Consider the following 20,426-nt stretch of genomic DNA (forward strand, 5'->3'; position numbering starts at 1 on the left):
TTAATGACATACAACAATATTGTAAAATTTAGTAGATGATGAACGCATGTTTTGGAGTATAGCCTATTCCTTAGAAACTGTTTCTCTGAATTACTTAAAATTTGTTTGTCTGTTTTTTTTTCTTCAAAACATTATTTGAATGAAATATTTGGATACCTAATCAATTTATCCTATCATTTCATTATTTCTATTGGCAAAAATATTTAATAACAGATTTTCGGCAACCCATGCTCCCTAGAGGCTAAAATGTGCATTCTTCTTTCGCGCGAAGAGTAAAAGCTTCGACCTATAGCATCAAATTGTGAGTTCAGTCTTGACTTTTATCAGGGTTTCTTGGAGAATAGATTGTACCAAGAAAAAGATATAACCTCATTTTTAATATTTCTATTTATTTTCAGTATTTATATATCGGTGAATAGATAACTTTAAATCAGATAAAGATTGATGTACAATCATCACATTCGTTGAGTATCACCCAGTTATTTACAGATTCACATAATTCTAGTAACTTGCACTCAAATTTCTGATTGATTTTCAGAGGTTTTGTTATTGAAATGGTGGGGATCGGATTCGCCCGGGGAAAAGTAGGCAATATGAACATTTTATTTTGAGCCATCTTAGGAATTAATCTCATAATATCGAGTGTTTCTCAAATTTCTGACACGATTTCCTTACAAACCTCACACTTTATAATTCGATTAAATTCTGCCACTATCCAAAGCATGCAGATTAATATGAAAAGTAGACGAAAAATCGCCCAAAGCATTGTGTAATGAAAATTATATTGATATAAAAAAAAACAAAAAAAATCAAGAGTAAACTTTGCCTCTGATGCATGGGTTTATGGGCTTTGCTTCAGCTCAAATAAATTCTTCTAAGGCTAAAAAGATTTTTCTTTTATGAGGGATTAGGTATCATAAGTGGATGTAAAATGGATAGCCTTACCAAAGTTTTCTTTTAACAAAACGCAGTGCGAGTAGCGCCCTATATATATTTTAATCTACTTTTTTAGAGACAATACTGATAATAAAAATGAATTATTGCAATGGATTTGTCGTGACCGAAATCGCAACATGAGATGACGATGACCATAGACACGATAGATATGATAGATGTACACTCTAAAAAGGGAAGAGCTAAGTTAGCTCTTAAGGAGCGTGTTTAGTGACTGCACTTCAGAGTGCTGATATTTTTCTCGTTCAAATTTAAACTAGACAAATCAGCATTCCGAAGTGCAGTCACTATACACGCTCCTTAAGAGCTAAATTAGCTCTTTATTTTTTAGAGTGTATCATCGGGTATCCAAAAGAGCAAACGAGGGCAAAATAATGTGGGTAAGATATAATCACTTATCGAGATAGGGGGTGAGAGGATGCGTGTCTGTGCGCGCGTGTGTGGTGGTCGAGTGGTATAAAAGTCGTGCACGGGTTCGATCATATAACCTCAGTTGAGCAATACTGTGCTGTTTAATCCTATATAGACATTCTATGTAACATTGTGTGTACATGTGTGTGTGTACTGTATTGTAAAAATGTGTGCGTATGTTTTGGGGTGTGGGTGGATGAGGGTGTGTGCGTGTGTGTGAAAGGAGGGCGCTGTGATAAGTTGATTTAATTTTGTTTCTCTCCATTGTCATTGTGCTCTTCGTCGAATTCACCTCCAAGGTTTATTGCATGTCGGCAAGATGAAAGATACCCTACTTTTGTCAAACGGGTAGTATAGACAAGATAGGTAACACGCGTGCCCTAATTTGTATCACGCCTCTACTCACCTACCCCACGTTCAAACGATTTTCGTTACCCCGGTAGTATTATTCATCCTTCATGCTTTCAATTTATGCTACATTTACACCAACGAAACCGACTCAAAACCGGTCGATGGTATGTCATTGGGAATAACGTAATACCTCTGATCGGTCTGGAGTCGGTTTGGTTGGTGTGACTGTAACCGAAACTCACTCCTAACCGGCCGATGGTATGTCATTGGGAATAACGTAATAGCTCTGATCGGTCTGGAGTCGGTTTGGTTGGTGTGACTGTAACCGAAACTCACTCCTAACCGGCCGATGGTATGTCATTGGGTATAACGTAATAGCTTTGATCGGTCTGGAGTCGTTTTAACCGGTGTGACTTCAGCAACGATTTATAATTAAGGACGATTTACCATATAGGGCGACATCTAAGTAAGTTCATGGGACGGGCGCAATATGGCTGCACGCAAACATGGTGAATCTGATTCCATTTTAAATGGTCTATCAATTAGTATTTATGCATGGTAATCAATAATGTGATTTTAATAGGTGTGTATAAGAAATATACCATGCCTGCTAATGTATTTGGTAGAGGAAACTGCCTGTAAACGTGGATTAATTTTTCCAAAAATCTCACGAAAAATTTCCCCGATTCATTTTTTTAATCATTATGGTCATGATGATATTTATCCTTAAACGAATCACAGCCACAGAATGGTATTGTCACCTTTCCTTTCCCTTTCCAATGTTAAAGGAAAATGAAACCTTAGAAACAAGTTAGCTTGTGTGAAAACAGAAAAATAAAAAATAAAACAGATCAGCGAAAGTTATGAGTTAGAAGTTATGAGCATTTGAAGTTTAGATCATTATTGTAATGCAGATCCTCTATTTGGCGATGCGACAAAGATGTGTGATGTCACATGTGAATAACTTTCCCATTAGTTTTGTATATATTTCACTTAAACTGCTTTTTTTATCACTTCCATCATTTGATTATGTAATCTCTCTATAGGAAGGCATGTAGATACAGATTTTTAAGGAATACATTATGGATAACGAGTTTGTATCACCATAAGAAAGAGCAAAAAGAGATATTTTGGGGGTATTTCATAGCCCATTATAGAGGGACAGTTGTTCACATGTGACATCACACAGCTTGGCCGAATTGCCTATAAAAGGATCTCCATAGCATTAGTGATCGCAATATTAAAATGCTCATAACTTTCTCATTATTTGTCAAACTTTCTTTGATCTTATATATTCTTTGATTTTTCTGTTTCCACACAAGCCCACTTGTTCCAAAGGTTTCATTCCCCTTTAAAGTAAAAAAGGAGCTGTTGATGGAAGCACTGGCGTACAGTCTGGGGTGGCTTTAGGGCAGTTGCCCCCACAGAAGTTCTACGGCCGAAAAAAAAAACAGAAAAAAATTAAAAGGGGAAAAGAGTAGAAATTAATATAAAATCAGTTTCCTAGCATCACTTTGGAATCTTAAAAAAATGTTTTAATTAAAAAAAGGGAGGAAATAATTATTAATTAAATAGACCCCAAAACTATATTTTGCCCCTAAAATATTAGACTCTTTGCGACACTGAATGGAAGGAGATGAATCTAACTGTTTTTGGCATGTTTGTAGAAATATCTGTACTGAGGAACTTTAATCATTGAATAGTATATATCAGTAAAGTTAAAACTTATAGAGCATACCTAGTTTTCTTTAAATCTATCCCGTCTATATGACATTTTGACTAGTGGATAAAAACATGTCTAGTCAACATTCTATAGTAATCATTGTAACTGAAAAGTAGTATCTCGCATGGTATCGAATCGTTGAATTTAATTCTGAGAAGGAAGAAATATATATCTTATGTCATTTGATATAGGTAGCCCACTCGTCACGCACTTCATACATTCTAACAAACTCTTTGAATATTACGAAGATGAAAATGACACCATTCGCACTTCACGAGAATTAGCTAACCACTCTGACCAAAGTGCTTCAAGCTCCACGACCGAACCGCCATTTTAATTATCATTGCAACTTTTCAACACAATTATGAATATATATACATTATCAAATTTCTCATCAAATCTCACCTTACTCCTCGGGAATCCAGATATATCGGTTACTATGGTAACATATTCCTGTCGCCGTAAAAATGTAATGCTATCTTTCTTCTTAATCTTGTGAATATATTTCTTTTGAGGTTTTTCATTATTTTTGTTCTTTTATCCATCTTTGCATTTCTTTGATGAGGGGGCTCTTGATATAAGGGAGGGGGAGTAAACATGAAGAGCGGGCATGTAGGTTCAGTTCATGGACTGGTATATTTGTCACGTGTATGTGAGGATGTGTGCGCAGGGGCGGATCCAGGATTTACCAAAAGGGGGGCACATTTTCCCGAGGAAAATTTGACAAGCAAAAAAAAAAAGGTTCTCGCTTTCAAAGGGGGGGGGGGGGCACACTTTTTACACTAAATTTTGATTATGCCTCTCAAAGGGGGGAGGGGGGGGGGTGGGGGCACGGGCCGGATGCGCCCCTGGGTCCGCCATTGTGTGCACGTCTATGTGGGGATAGGGGTGAGACAAGACAAGACCTCAAGGGACTGACGTATATGGCAAGAACAAAATGTGATGTGGAGAAGACTCTGATTCCTATCATGATATGTATTATCATAATAATTTAAGAAAAAATAATAAAAATAAGAAGTATCAGAAGGAAAAAAAGAGAGACGAGATGATAAGGAAGAAAGAGAATGAAAAAACCCTAATACAAACACAAGGAAGGAATGAAGAAGAATTGAGAAAGGAGATAAAAAAATAGTAGGCTTTGTCCTTTTTTTTCTTCAAGCACGAGGTTAACCACTATTAAACCGAGGTACTAGTAACCATAAGTTACGCACGAGTAGATTACGAGTTATACACGAGGCAACTAGCATGGCCAGATAGCCACTACGATAATGTCTCATTCATGTTGTTCGAATTATGATTTAGGCCTACTTTACCACATAATACTACTCTTAGTATATTCATAACATGCAAGGGGTTTGTGCACCTCCAGCCTCTGAAAACCGTCTCCAAAAACAGAAAAAGAACACGAAACAACAATGTCAACTGCAAAACCCCAACATCATGCGCCTTTATAAACACTCTTGTATGCATTCCTGTGTACCGACTCGTGGTTTTAATGAAATTTGAATTTAAGTATATATATCCAACAATCGTGCATTAGCTTAATCAAGATGTTACTCTTGTCCTTTTTGTGAAATTAGGCTAATTGCTTAATGGGGTCTTGAAATTTTCACCAACATTTTTGACATGTTTGACATTGTCTGTCGGCTAGTCTTCATATAAAATTTACTTGGATTTTTTTTATTCACGGTGCGTCATGGCATCGGTCATATACTTAGGCTATATACAGTATATTATTTAATGAAAATAATCCACCTAACACACATTTATATATTTTTTATAGGATTACAAGCGTGATAAGAATATACTCCGTAGTTTAGCAGATCGCATATTTTACGCAATTTATTTTGTGATTCTGTGACTGCAGTAAAAACAAATCAGTCAAATTGACTAGATCAGTAGTCAGCTGGGTGCAACTGATATGTCTAGTCACATTTCTAACGTACGTTCTTGTCAGAAATAACTCTGTTCTAGTAAAATACCACTAGAAATAGTCAAATATGACTAGAAAAAAGTTACATCCAGCTGACTCAATTAACTAGTAATTTTTGACTGATTTGTTTTGAGAGAAATGACTTAATTTTTTTATTTGCAAGCAGTTCTTTATAATGCAATTAAAAGAAAAATAAAGACATGATGAAGTTCATCTCTACTGGAAAGAACGCAGTGCCACAAAGTCATGGCAGTGTGTGCCACAGTGTGTCCACAGTGTGGAACACAATGTGGAATCACCTCCACACTCAGTTAAATTTGAGCATTTCAACAGTGTGAATCACACATAGTCGACCATGTGAACACGCTGTGAACAGTCACACTGCCGAGATGTCCACAATGTGAAAATATTTCCACACTGTTGAATTTGAGCATTTCAGCAGTGTGAATCACATATCCACATAGGCGACCATGTGAACACGCTGCGAACAGTCACACTGTTGAGATGTCCACAGTGTGAAAATATCTTTACAGTTTTGAATTTGAGCATTTCAGCAGTGTGAATCACATATCCACATAGGCGACCAAATGAACACGCTGCGAACAGTCACACTGTTGAGATATCCACAGTGTGAAAATATCTCTACACTTTTGAATTTGAGCATTTCAACAGTGAGAATCGCATCATTCACATAGTCGACCATGTGAACACGCTGTGAAGTATCACACTGTCGAGGAATCCACAGTGTGAACATATCTCCACACTGTTGAATTTGAGCATTTCAACAGTGAGAATCGCATCATTCACATAGTCGACCATGTGAACACGCTGTGAAGTGTCACACTGTCGAGGTATCCACAGTGTGAAAATATCTCCACACTGTTGAATTTGAGCATTTCAACAGTGTGGATCACATATACACATAGTCGACCATGTGAACACGCTGTGAAGAGTCACACTGTCGAGATGTCCAGTTTGAAAAAATCTTCACACTGTTGAAATTGAGCATTTCAATAGTGTGAATAATTATGTGAACACACTGTAATAACACTAATAAATTTCATACATTTTATTCGCAAGTTATTTTTTTTCTCATTGTGATTGGAGAATGAGCATAAGGCCGTATCCTCGTGTATCTCTTGACTCTTTATCTTCGTCTCTCCCTCTCTCTAACTACCCCGATCTCTTTTCCTCATCTGCAAAGAATTATATCATCAACTTCTTCTATAATATATGGAAGATTACTTTGCCTTTTCTTTGCCGTTTTCCTAATCATAGAAACCAGATTATATTCCCTCCGTATTCGGGTCATGTCTTATCATAGCAATCTATTCAATTTCAATTCTCAACGACAAGGTCCCCTCAGCCGTCTTGCTTTATTCTTTTTCCCCTTTTATATTTGAATATTCCTGCAAAATATCATTCGACATATTACCATAATACCGGGGTTCATTACCTAAAGGTACTAAATCCACGATAACTACTTCTCAGAGAAATGAATTTGTTGAGCGAGTTCGTGTTGCAAGGCCTCTTTTGGGAAAAGTGATGCTAAAACCCAAGTTTTATTCATGGTCAGAAACTGAGTATTCAAATGATACAACGAAATTATCCTGGATTAAAGTTACGCAAGAAACAAAAATTTTCAAAGGGTCAATAATGGTTAACCTTATTAAAAAAAACTCTAAAACTGAAAAAGATTCCCACTAATTTACTCACCTTTGATGCATAATATGCGTCATTGAATCCTATGGGATATTTATGCGCTGTTTTTATTTTACGCTTAATTCTAGCTCTGACATCATATGCGCTCAGCGAAAGTTACAAGAAAATTTACAAGAAAAGATACAAGAATTTTCGGAATACGGATTTTATTGTAACTCTAAAGATACAAGAATATTTCTCTTAAGACAATTTTCAGAATACGGCCTCAGGATGTTTTTTCTATAATAAACAGCAATTTTGTAAATGTGGTTTAAGGGGCTTATGTATGTTATCAATTAAAAAAAATACTGAAAGAGGGAGCTAAATTATACAAGAGCATCCTTAAAAACTTAAAGCATGCCTAAATGGGTATAATAACATGAACAATGAAAACTCCAATATACATGATATGATTTGATTTGATAAACATGATAAAATCTCTACAAAAGATGTTATATTCTCAACATAATTATTGATTGGTATGTTCAAATAAAGTTACAAAGATGGAGAATACCTAAAGTGGTATGTCATCAAAATGTACTTAGCACCTTTTGGAACTGAACACTTTACACTCGGGTAGGAATGAATAAGATGTATAATAGTATTAGCATTATATGTCCATTTAGATAATCTTCTTACTGGTAATGTCGATAGAGAAAACTATTTCAGAAAAAAACAGGGAAAACTGCGACGTCGGCAAATACTCTCTCTTGAAGTTGACAGACTTATTATGTTATTTGATATTTTTTCATTAATACTTCTTTCATTCATCATTTTTATCTTCAGAACGTTGGAAATCATCCAGTGTTCTAATGAACAGCTAAATTATGATATATAACATATATATAAACCCAGAATATATATACCATGAACAGCAGATCCCTTATATTAAGTTCGAGTATATCTCCAGGAATATTGATGAATGCGATGATGAATAACATGTCGAAAAGTATTAGCGTCACCTGTCCCTTTAGATGCTCTTCTCAACGTCAAAATTCTCTCCCTGGAAATTATTGAGAAAATTGAAAAGCGTGGAGAAAGAGCGTGATAAAGGGAGGGGTGGGGCTGAGAGGGAGAAAGAAAGGGAGAGATAGAGAAAAAAAGAGGGGAGGGAGAGCGAGGAGGTGGAGAAGATGGACGGAACACTGCCCTCTATTCAGACGGTTCCACTTTTTGCTCCGGCGACAATTGCTCCGATTGAAAATCTGCACATTAACCCAAACATAAAATCTAACCTCCATATCCATGATAACTAAATAAACCCTAATCATTATCTTTACATTATTATGAACCAAAAACTCTATTACAATTCCAACTGTAACCCTATGCCTTCTGAGATATCAAGACAGGAGAAAATGTCATAGGAGCAAATGTCGTGTCACCCATTCTGTAAGTAGGTGAATTTTATCATGATCATGTACTGGAGTGTGAGTCTTGATAGATATACATTTTTGTGGTAAATCATTTGAAAATAATATTCAATCATTGAATAAATAATGATTCTTATTTAAATTTCATCAGGTAAAGAACTACTTTAAGCTTACGGAAACCAACTCTTCCGTGAAATTGTTTGTAATATGAATTTTTGTAAGGGGCCTTGCGTATGCAAGTTGTATGATTGGTCAAAAAGATCATTCCCTTGGTTAATATGACTTTGTGATCGACCATGTCTACCGATAGAATTAGTCAATATCAACCACAATCCTGGAAGATTTTAACCAATAATTTGATTGATTTTGGACACATATCAACCGAGAGAATGGTCATGTTGACCGATTATTTTTTTAGAGTGACTAACATGCTAATATCATAATGACAAAATGCATGACATACCTCGTCAAATTGTTGATATTTATGTAACTCGTCCAGGTTGCAACATAATTATCTTTTAAAGTGACGAAGGTAAGGATTTATTCAATTTTAGTCTACAGGCTCACTCCCCCTTACTCTCTCTCAGTGGTCATGGTGGTAGTCCTTTTATTTTAGGACTCGCCCGATTAATATCTTTATCATAATTGATTATAATTTTATTACGCGGTTCTCCCTTATGACGAAATTGATTTTCATTGCAGATTTCTTGGAATGATCACTTTTGTCATCTGGATGAATAGATATTCGACGTAAAGGAAATGTGTCTATGTTATTCAGCTTCATTTCCCCCTTATTAGTTTTCGCTGGTCCCTTCTGACTACACAGACAGTGTAAACCACAGGATATCATCACCACAGCGAGAACCGAAACAAAAAGCAGTAAACGTGAACGAAAGAAACATCACTTCTATACAATTTCTACTTCTCATACTACTACTACTACTACTACTACTACTACTACTACTATTACTACTACTACTACTACTACTACTATTTCTACTACTACTACTACTACTACTACTACTACTACTACTACTACTACTACTACTACTACTACTACTATTACTACTACTACTACTACTACTACTACTACTACTACTACTACTACTACTACTACTTCTACTACTACTACTACTACTATTACTATTACTATTACTATTACTATTACTACTACTACTACTACTACTACTACTACTACTACTACTACTATTACTACTACTACTACTACTACTACTACTACTACTACTACTACTACTTCTACTACTACTATAACTACTACTACTACTACTATTAAAACTACTACTACTACTATTACTACTACTACTACTACTACTACTACTACTACTACTACTACTACTACTATTACTACTACTATTACTACTACTACTATTACTACTACTACTACTACTTCTACTATTACTATTACTACTACTACTACTACTATTAAAACTACTACTACTACTACTACTATTACTATTACTACTACTACTACTACTACTACTATTACTACTACTACTACTACTACTACTATTATTATTACTATTACTACTACTACTACTACTACTACTATTACTATTACTATTACTATTACTACTACTACTACTACTACTACTACTACTACTACTACTACTACTATTATTACTATTACTACTACTACTACTACTACTATTACTATTACTACTACTACTACTACTACTACTACTACTACTACTACTACTACTACTACTGCTTCTTCTACTTCTACCACCACCTGCATCACCACTATTACGACTGCAAAGTTCTTTTTAAAGTCTTGTATATTTTGTTACCGGGGAGGCGTTAGAGAGTTCGGCCATGCAGGTCCTGAGTTTGTAGGGTGAGTGATTTAAACAAACAACAAAATAACTGGGGTGTTTAGTTGTAAAGTCCTACCCTTTTCCCTGCATATTTTGCTCAATCCTCCCTTCTTTCTCATTCTTCTTTTCTCCTAAAATGCCTATGACATGACATCCCCGAAAAAAAAAATTACAATTGAACAGTCCCCTTACGCCCCAAGTTGTGATCTATGGTAAGAATTCTGTATAAATCAATTTTGACTTTAAGTTTTAATACAGTTGTATCGAGGATCTGCGGATCGCTCATGTAGTCACGATCAGTGTACGGGATAGCACGGGTGCATGACAAATACTGTCACAGAAGCAGAGGGGGAAAGGGAAAATAGAATCGGAGATCGGTCAGTAATTACCTAAAAAGGAAATTAATCATAGGTTATTGATGGACCGTTTCCTTCTACATTGAATCAAGTCTCTCTTCCTCGAATATATGGGCTATTTTTGGAGCAGCGAGTTCCCCCACGCTTGTAGGAAGAGCAAACAGACAATGTGTGCTTTGGGAGCTGGTGGATGAGAGACTCGTGTTGAGACGGACGTAAGGAATATTATAGAAAAAACATACAATATTGCTTTAGAAGTCTGTAATATCGTGTATGAGTATCATATGTTCTCTTTTTATTAGATTTAGATATGGATTATCTATTTTCTCCATTTAACCTTCTTCATTACAATCAATGATCGTTAACTACACAAAGAACATACAAAAGAGCAAATCATGTTCACTAATATTTAAGAATTAACATTTTGTCATTAGTAGGGTTTAGGGTGCATGTGTTTAGAATTGAAAAACAATGCAAACGATTGACGATGAATGATTGGTCAGATCAGTAATATGCATTTCCATCACAAAACAATATTGGAATTACATGGAAAGGAAAGAACAATAAGAAAATAAAAAGAAGATGAAGGAGGGTGAGAAGAAGTGGAAAAGGAAGAAGAAGAAAAAGAAGACGAAGAAGAAGAAGAAGAAGAGAAAAGAAGGAGTGGATGAGGAGGAGAAGAAGAATAAGGAGGAGGAGGAATAGAAGAAGATTGGAAGAAGAAAATTAGAAGAAGAAGAAGATGAAGAAGGAGGAGAAGGGGAGAAGAAGAAGAAAAGAAGAGGAACAAGAAGACAAAGGAAGAGAATGTAAGAAGGGGATGACGAAGCAAAAGCAAAGAAGACTGGAAAGAATAGAAGAAACAAAATGAAAAAAAAACTTAGAAAAGGGATAATACGTCTCCGTATGCAAATAAGAAAATGAAGTCACAATAACTGAAACCGTTCGAGGAATTAAATCAATAAACACTGGCAAATGAAATTTATTGTCTAATTGACGTGAAGAAAGTCACGAAAAGCTGATTTTTGGTAACAAGTAGAAAAAAAATATATGTAAATCTTTTCTTATTTCTGTTCAGGAGAGCTTCAGGAGAGAGAGAAAAAAAAAAAACCCTTTCAGACAAAGAATAAAAAGACGTCGAAAGAGGGGGCTCTTCACAATTACTGGTCGGGGGCACATTGCCTTCAAACAAACTTTCATTGCATCCCAAATTCTGCACTCGTGTATCAGACTTTTCCTCGGAATCGCTCACAGAGAGATATTCAGAAAACAGAGAAAATGACAACAACGACAACAACAAAATAATGTGAATGCGATGCCTATAAAGGATGAGCTTTTACAGATAGGAAAAAAGTGAGTCGTCTCCCCTCTAAACAGAACTTACATTCTTCCAAATTAAAAAAGGCAATCCCATCAACGGGATGGTCCAGGCTGGAGATAATTATATCTCAATCAATAGAGTAACGCAAAATACTGAAGATTTTATCAAAATTGGATAACAAATAACGAACTTATTGAATTTTAAAGATGTGCATTATTCCGGTGAAACAGTTCTAGGCATGTCTTCATGAATATTCATTAGGTGGGCTGATGATGTCGTATTTCCACTTGTTCTTTTGTATTTTATTTTATGAAATCGGGTTTATTCAACATTTTTCTACCAAGAACTAAAACAGTTGGATTTACAACTGATTAAGTGCATTGGTTATTTATTGCTGCAACTTATTTCATCATAATGGAGACATATCATTTACACATGTATGAAAAACTGAAACATTTATGATTTCATGGGATGTGACATCAGCCCACCTAATCAATAATCATGACGATGTGCATGTGACTGTTTTCACAAAATATTGATAAACTTTAAATTTCAATAACTTCGTTATTTGTTATCCGATTTTGAAGAAATTTTCTGCATTTTGCTTTGTGAATTTTACTCTATTTATTTTGATATAATTTGTTTTAGCCCGGACCATCCCTTTAAGAATATTAAAGGATAACTTGACATAAAAAATACGAATAACTGGAAGGTCTTCCTAAATGTCCAACTTCTTGTTCTATTATACAGTTTTTCAATAACCCCGGAGTGAACTGATTTTGTACAAGGTCGACGTGATAGCCATAATTTGATCAAGTCTTTTTGTCGATTATGTTTGCTGCCATCTATTGATAGTTGACGGCGAACGTTTCTCGAAAAAGCTGAGCGTTTTCATTGATGTAGGCCTGTTCATTGCCACCAAACCCCGAATTTTAGTACCCCCCCCTTTTCATGTTGCCAGTGACTTTGAACCGTATGATTGATCAGCTATAGCAGTGGCGTACAGGTGGGGGGGGGGGGGGTTAGGGGCGCTTGCCCCCCATGTTTTTCACGACCAAGAAAAAAAAGGAAAAAGAGTGAATATTAACTAAAAATTTATGACAAAACTGGATTTTGGTAATAAAGTTTTTGCTCGCTCGCAACTTTTTCTAGATTTTGCCCAACACACCATATCGCGTTCCCTCAATTTTGGGGCTCATTACGCCACTGAATTATGGTACATGTATGTTTCTCACATCTTTTCTTGCAATGAATATTCATTTGATAAAATGCCAAGATAACTTTTACACGTTAGAAATACAGGTCCACAATAGAAAATTAAAGATTTCAATTTCAATATTCCTATAACATTGCAAATTGAGATAACTTTGTCTAAGAGAGCAAGAAGAATAATTATAGATTTGAGTTTGAAATGACAATATACAGTAAACCATTATTGAGTTGTATTATTGTATGAATAAAATGCTGTGTTGTGCATGTGTATTATTTGTTTCATTTTATATTATGTTACGGTTGAAATTAATTCTTGAATATTGAATAGCAAAACTAAATCATACTTTAAACCATTGTTTGCTGTTGTGAAATAAAAAAAAAGAACTCGTATTTCAACACACCATTGTATTTATATATTTTTTTTGCAGTTACCTGACAAATAATAAACCTGGACTTTATGATGCTAGTTGTAATATTTTTATTTACCTTTTCCCATCAATTTCCTATGCAGATATCAAAATCATCATGCCACTCCTCAGCACATAGAACTTTGTTGATTTAGCTGCTCCTCATCCATCAAGCATAGCCTACGGCAAGCCTACCTCATCTACCATGAAACGGAGGTCTTTCGCTGAACCCCACTCCAGTCTGGGTCTGTTCGCACACCAGCATGCGAGCAGCAGCAGTGCGAACGGCGCCAGTGGCGGAGCCGTCCAGCAATGGATCAGCGTAGCCGACGGAGCGAACAAACCTCGCCGAAGCCCCGGCCGGACAGCACGTCGTTTCTCGGCGTTCGTCGGTACAAACATCGGGCTAGCGGCTCGTAGAGGGTCCGCTATGCCTGTTCTCCAACATGAACCAGAGTTCGAGGCCTCTACAAAGTCACAGCAGGTTCTGGGACTACGAAACGAGGAATGGAACAGGTAAATATTGAATATTTCCCTTTTTTTCAAACCCCGCCTGGTTCTATTGCCAGACTCAAAAGTTCACATCTTATCACTGCGATGCATACCGTGTATAACGCGCGCACTTATTCGCTTCGATGTCGTCTGCAATGTTGGTGTACACAATATTCACGTATAGCTTGCATGCTCGAATGGGTGCCTGTGCCGACCTGTTGATCGTTTCATATTGCCGTTGACCCTCAAAAACAATTCCCAATAGGACGATTAGACTATGTTATTGGTCGCATTTAAAAATGACAAATTATATTTCCTTGATTTATCTCTTTGTTTATTCAGTTATCATTGAACATGTTGAAGTATCGAATTATTGATTGGTAATCGAGTCTCATGTTTGCCATTTTTGATTGGCAAGGGAACATTATACAAATTATTGGGTATAAAGTGATACCAGTACACATTTTTTTTATTAGAATGAACACAATATTATTAAAAAAAATTCCATGAACATGTATTTTTATAAAACTTTAACCACCAAACATGCGTGTCCCTCCTCTCCCCCATTTGGTCAATGTTTAATTTATTCTATCTCTGTAAGTTCTCTTTTGGGTAATGTAAGATTGATTGATTGATTTGATTGATTGATTGATTGATTTGATTGATTGATTGATAACGGATTTATTTCATTTCAAAATTTTAACAAAGTTCAAAGTAAAGCGAATTATAATATAACGTAATGAAATGAAATAGAAACCTTCTGGAAAGCAAAGCTTGTTAATGAAGGTTTCCTTCAATAAATAAGAGATATTAATGCAAGATACAAAGTTAAAAATATATATAATATACACATCATCATATCGTTCTTGTATAAATTAAATGTAGATCCCTGTAAAATATATCTTAATCATATTCTCCCAAGTAAAAGATAAACAAAGAACCTGTTTTCATAGGGTATTGTCTTCCTCTCTCTCTAAAAAGTGTATCACTTTGACCTCTCGGTTATTGTTCAATCTAGCTTATTGTGTTTCATGTCAGTACACCAATAATTGTTTTAAAAAAATCATCATAATGGATTTACAAGAAACAACCTTGTTACAATTAATATCCGTATATTTTCTAGTTTATTTGTTGTATAGTGAAGTTTGCGATTTGTAAGGCTATACAAAGGGCATCCATTGTTATAAAGCCACTGGCCTATATCAGCCCTATATCAGATTTAAGTAAGTACAAGAGCAAGGAGTAATCCAAACATTTTCCAAATATAATGTTAGTGCACGATCCGTCGCATAGTGAATATTTCTTTAAAAAAGAGAACAAACTAGTAAAGAAATCAGCACACTCTATACTTCTATTAGGCGTGTGATTTCCTAATCTACAGTATATAGGCCAATGTGTTTACGATTGGAGGCCTGTGTAGCAATATAATCCACATGAATCTTGATCATTGTTATACAAACTAATTAAAAAAAGACAAGTAAGAAGCAAAACATGTACCTTAGGTTTGCAGTGTGTTATGGAGCATAATTATCAGGGGCTCTTTCATATGCGGGGAGGGGGCAACCAATGATTTTTTTTTAAGTATGACGAAAATGAATGAGAAGAGTAAAATATGCGGGGAAAAATAAAAATAAGCAAAGCTACTGTTGTATTGTTTTTATATTTTCAATGAGAAAAAAATAAAGTAATATTAAATGACTCTGCCTCTTTCAAACTAAACAGTACCCCCTAACTTACCCCTTGCCCCCCCCTCTATCATTTCCTTGAAAAGTTTAATGTAGTTCTTTTTATGTCAAGTGTACAATCTGTCTGCTCCTGTTGTCATGAATCTTACATTCCATTGTCATCACTCCACTGTGTTAATATTATTCCTAAAATAGCTTAAAGATCGATTTGTGCACAAAGCGTGAAGCTACAAAGTCAGAGGCAAATCACGAATTCTCTGACAACAATTATGAATGGTTGAGGAATTCCCAATGTACAATATGACGAGAGATTGTTGTTGGTCCGTGTTGAATACCCTCACGTAGGAAGAATATATTATATCACGTTTTTATAACAGAGCGGCGAATATTTCTTCATATTTCTCCCAAAAGTATGCGCAAACTGCCAAGGTCGTGCTCATGACAAATGGCACATGATAATTCAAATAACGTCAGGGATTTTTTGTGACAAATTATGGGTTCATTTGCAAATTGTGAAATTAGTGAAGGAAATCAAAGCGATTTTCTGAAAATGCATCCCGAATAGGCGAGGGCATACAATTATTGGCAGTTCTCTTTCATGCTGCGCTATGGATATACTATACAGACGTGCTTCTTTTTGTCTGTCTTTTTATAGATTTGGATTTTGAGACCTTTATATTGGAATATTACAATACCATTACTATCTACAGAATATATATTTCCCAATACTTTTTCATTGTGTATATTTAGGAGCAAATGGTTGTAGGGTTTCCCGTAGTGTTGACAAAAAAGGCAATTATCGGTCATGTGCATGCGGTTTATAACAGGTTGATAGACGTGTCTCCTTGTCATTGTTGACTTTAAAAGTTGTATAAATACTCGCAACGACATTTCATATCAGCAATGTGCACGATGTGCAATTGTCAATGCGCAGCCAAGTTACTTTTATAGATGCCTTTATACCATGTTATTAAAGCAGACTTTGGAAGATTTTTTTTTGTGGTGTTAAACTGACAGCGAGGCCAAATGCACTTGATCCATATCGTAACAATAGGTCGCGGTCAAGGGTCAACTTCTACCCACTACAAGATGGGGACAGAGAGAAGTTAGTAACAAGCGAAAAAAATGGGGAACGGTATTCAATGAAACAGGTAGAAAATAACTGAATGAAAATGCATTTGGTTCGACCGGGAAATTTTGATGCTTGAAAATGAGGTAAAACTAGTTTTAAAGCTCTTGTGAAAATATTGAGGTCAGAAGAGGGTGAGTTCTTGGGGTGCGATCGTGACCTTGAAAAGAGGAGAGATGAAAAATCAAAAGGGGAGCTAGAGAGAGAAGTGGGTGGGGAGTCCGGAGGGGGGGGGGGGGGGGGCAGAGAAACAGAAAAAGTGAGATATTCAATAAGATCCCCGGAAATAACTGAAATGGAAATGTGCTTTGGTAGGGAAATTTGATGCTATAAAATGAGGTAGAAAGCTCTTGTGAAAACAGAGATCAGAAGAGGGCGATCGTGTTCTCAAGGTGCGATGCTGACTTTGCAGAGAGGAGATGTGGAATTAGGACCATTTAAGATGGGGGGGGGGGGGAGAGAATATGGGGGCCGGGGGTAGTTGGGAACATAGGTTCACAGAGCAGGGTGAAAGTGGCATGAAAATTGTTGGAAAAGGTGTTGGGCAAGAGGTTTTGAAAAATCCGGGATCGAATAACCCACTGCATTTTAATTTACAATGGACACGATAAACAGGGACTCTATAGGGTACATGATTGTAGTTTTGAAACTGTTGAAGAATGGTGAGTGTGGGAAAAGAGAGAGGCTGAAAAAAGCTATCACACGCGGTGGAGTATAACGAGCCCATAATTATGAGGAGTCCGTGGCGAATGAGACACAATTTCTCTTATAAAAAAACCTGCGAGCAAGCAAAAAAAAAAATCCAATTTTTTATTAGATAATCCAATTTTATGATACAATTTCATTCAGAAAGTGCTATCATATTTCACAATTTTCCGTTTCTTTTCCCCCCTTTTCTTAGTCGTGAACATTTTCAGGGTCCATGGCTCCCAAGGCGCCCCCACCTCCATCTGTCCGCCAATGATCAATCGCAGGCTGGGTACATACGCGAGCACATCGTAAACTTGAATTTAAAAAATGGTTGGTATTTTGTGTGTAGTAAAGATACAGTGAGGAAGAGAGAGAGAGGGAGAGAATGGGAGAAAAACACACGCACACCCACCCACACACACATACACACCTATGAGCAATATTTGGTTTTAACGATAATAAAGGTAATTAAGTATATTGTACACGGTAGAATAGTCAAAGTAGCGCCTATAATAATTACTCATAGACGTGGTTATTATGATTACAAAGTCAAATAGGATCATATAATCATAGCTCTATCTCTGGTTAGGATTATGCCACCCGGAATTATTTGTATTTATATATTTATTTATCAATTTTTGAAAATGGTCTTTTATTTTAATTGGGAAGTTCACCCTGAATGGGGAAGAAACATACGTACACACACACAAACACCTATAAGCAATATTTGGTTTTACAATAAAGTAATTAAGTATATTGTAAACGGTAGCATAGTCAAAGAAGCGCCGATAATAATTACTCGTAGACGTGGTTATTATGATTACAAAGTCAACTAGGATCATTATAGCTTATGGCTAGGACCATTTGTATTAATATATTCATTAAAAATCGGCCTGTTATTTTAAAGGGGAAAATTTAAGATGACGTCAAATTCCTTTTACTAAACATGCTAAAAGCAAAAGGAAAAGAAAGAAAATAATGATAATTTATGGAGTAATTCCATGAAATAATAAGAGTTATATTTGTAAAAAAAAAATGTGCCAGCATATGCAAACAGCTACCAGTCAAGTCAAGTCAAGGTCCCTCCTTAAATTTCAGTTAACTGTTCGTCATAATTGAATATTTTTTAGATTTACACCAGTAATTTTTCATTTTGTTATCATCCGAAAAAAACAAGACTTTGTAGCTACACGGAGTGGCTGATTACACGTGACGTTACAAAACGGCAACTTTGATAATCCATAACTCTTTTATCAGTTTTTCAAAATTTTAGCCAAACTTTCTCTTGTAATAATGTTTCTCTGACTTTTTTTTTTCTTTTTCATAAGAAACCAACTTGACTTCAGTCAGGATTGTCTGCCTTTTTTAATTTCATAGAAACTTGCATCGACATTAAAAAATTTAATTCTTAGGGTTGTGAAAGTTCGACAGTGAACTCCACCCCCCAAAAAAAGGTGTGTCGATTTTTTTGTCGAAAAATGTTATATCGACGTACAAGGTCGGCATTTGCATGATTGGTAAAATATGGTATTGAAAAAAATGGTCTGCTTCCAACGGAAAATTGTTGAGACATGCTGGTTTTATCTCTATGATGTAGTATTTCATAATGATGCCATAAAATGGAATATGATAATTTTATTAGTACCAAATTTTATGGTAATTGTACATGCATGGTATGTATATAAATTTATATCGCTATGGCTTGATTACCCCATGTCGCCATCCTGATTTTTTTGTATGCATTTGCACTCTAAATTCCAAGTATTTAAAATAAATCCAGATTGGCTGTGAACAGAGACCAGCCGAATTTTGGATTTATTTTAAATCTTAAGGATTAACTTTTAGATCTCAAAAGATTTAAATTCAAGTCTATTAGATTTATGTTTAAATCAACAAGGTTTTAATCCTTGAGTGTGGCATAACCCTGGTGGAAAGAACGCAGTGTCACACAGTGTTATCACAGTGTGTTCACAGTGTGGACTATGGGAAAATATTATTCACACTGTTAAAATACTCAAACTCAACAGTGTGAAGATATTTTCACACTGTGGAGACCTCGACGGAGTGACTGGTCACAGCGTGTTCACATGGTCGGCTATGCGAATATGCGATCCACACTGTTGAAATGCTCAAATATAACAGTGCGAATGTGATTTCACAGTGTGTCCAACACTGTGGTGAACACACTGTGGGATTCTGTGTTTTTTCCAGTAAGGAAGGCCTATTTGATCATGATGATATAATTCAAATCGAATCAACAATAAAAACCTCAAGGATGAATATATTACGTTGCAATGGGAAATAAAACTGGGCATTCTTTTTGATGCATCATGCATGGTGCATTAATTCTCATATCCACATGGACGAGAATTTTAATTCATTTGACATTATCATGCTATCTTAGGCAACAATTGTCTTCAATGGGGAAAGAAATGGCGGGGAGGTGAATTTTCCTTGCCGTGAATTTAATAGAGAATGGAAATAATGAAAATTTTGTCTATGTATATATCCCATCAATAGTGCAGTGGCGGTTTTTTTTTTTATCTCTTTGACGACATTGACAAAAGAGAGTTATAAATTCATTTGACATTATAATGCAATCCGATACAATAAATTGATGAAATGAGCGACCTTTCTGAAATGTAACCGCCATCAATTCCCCGTTGGCTGGCATCTCATAATGCTTCCCAGAGACAAGGCAGCGGCGTATCTGTGTATCGGGCTTAAAGGGAGACAAAATCATAGTAAGTGTCCTTCCATAGACCGATTTGCCTTACTGGTAGTCTTAATGCTTTCCCTTTTTTCATGAAAAAAATCTTTTGAAAAAAGTTGAGACCACGAAGATGACCAGTCACT

At 35.8% G+C, this 20,426-nt stretch overlaps 1 protein-coding gene across 1 annotated transcript in view; it reads left to right on the forward strand.

Annotated features, from left to right (window-relative positions):
* Positions 1–13,779: 13,779 nt before the first annotated feature.
* The window catches only part of LOC129283342 (proline-rich protein 5-like), a 47,506-nt gene continuing 40,859 nt past the window's right edge, over positions 13,780–20,426 (forward strand). The window contains exon 1 of the mRNA XM_064114041.1: positions 13,780–14,090. Coding sequence (XP_063970111.1) covers positions 13,780–14,090 — 311 coding nt within the window. The remainder of the gene's footprint in view (positions 14,091–20,426) is intronic.

This window comes from Lytechinus pictus, chromosome 19 (genome assembly GCF_037042905.1).
Source record: "Lytechinus pictus isolate F3 Inbred chromosome 19, Lp3.0, whole genome shotgun sequence".
In the NCBI taxonomy this organism is placed as follows: Eukaryota; Metazoa; Echinodermata; class Echinoidea; order Temnopleuroida; family Toxopneustidae; genus Lytechinus; species Lytechinus pictus.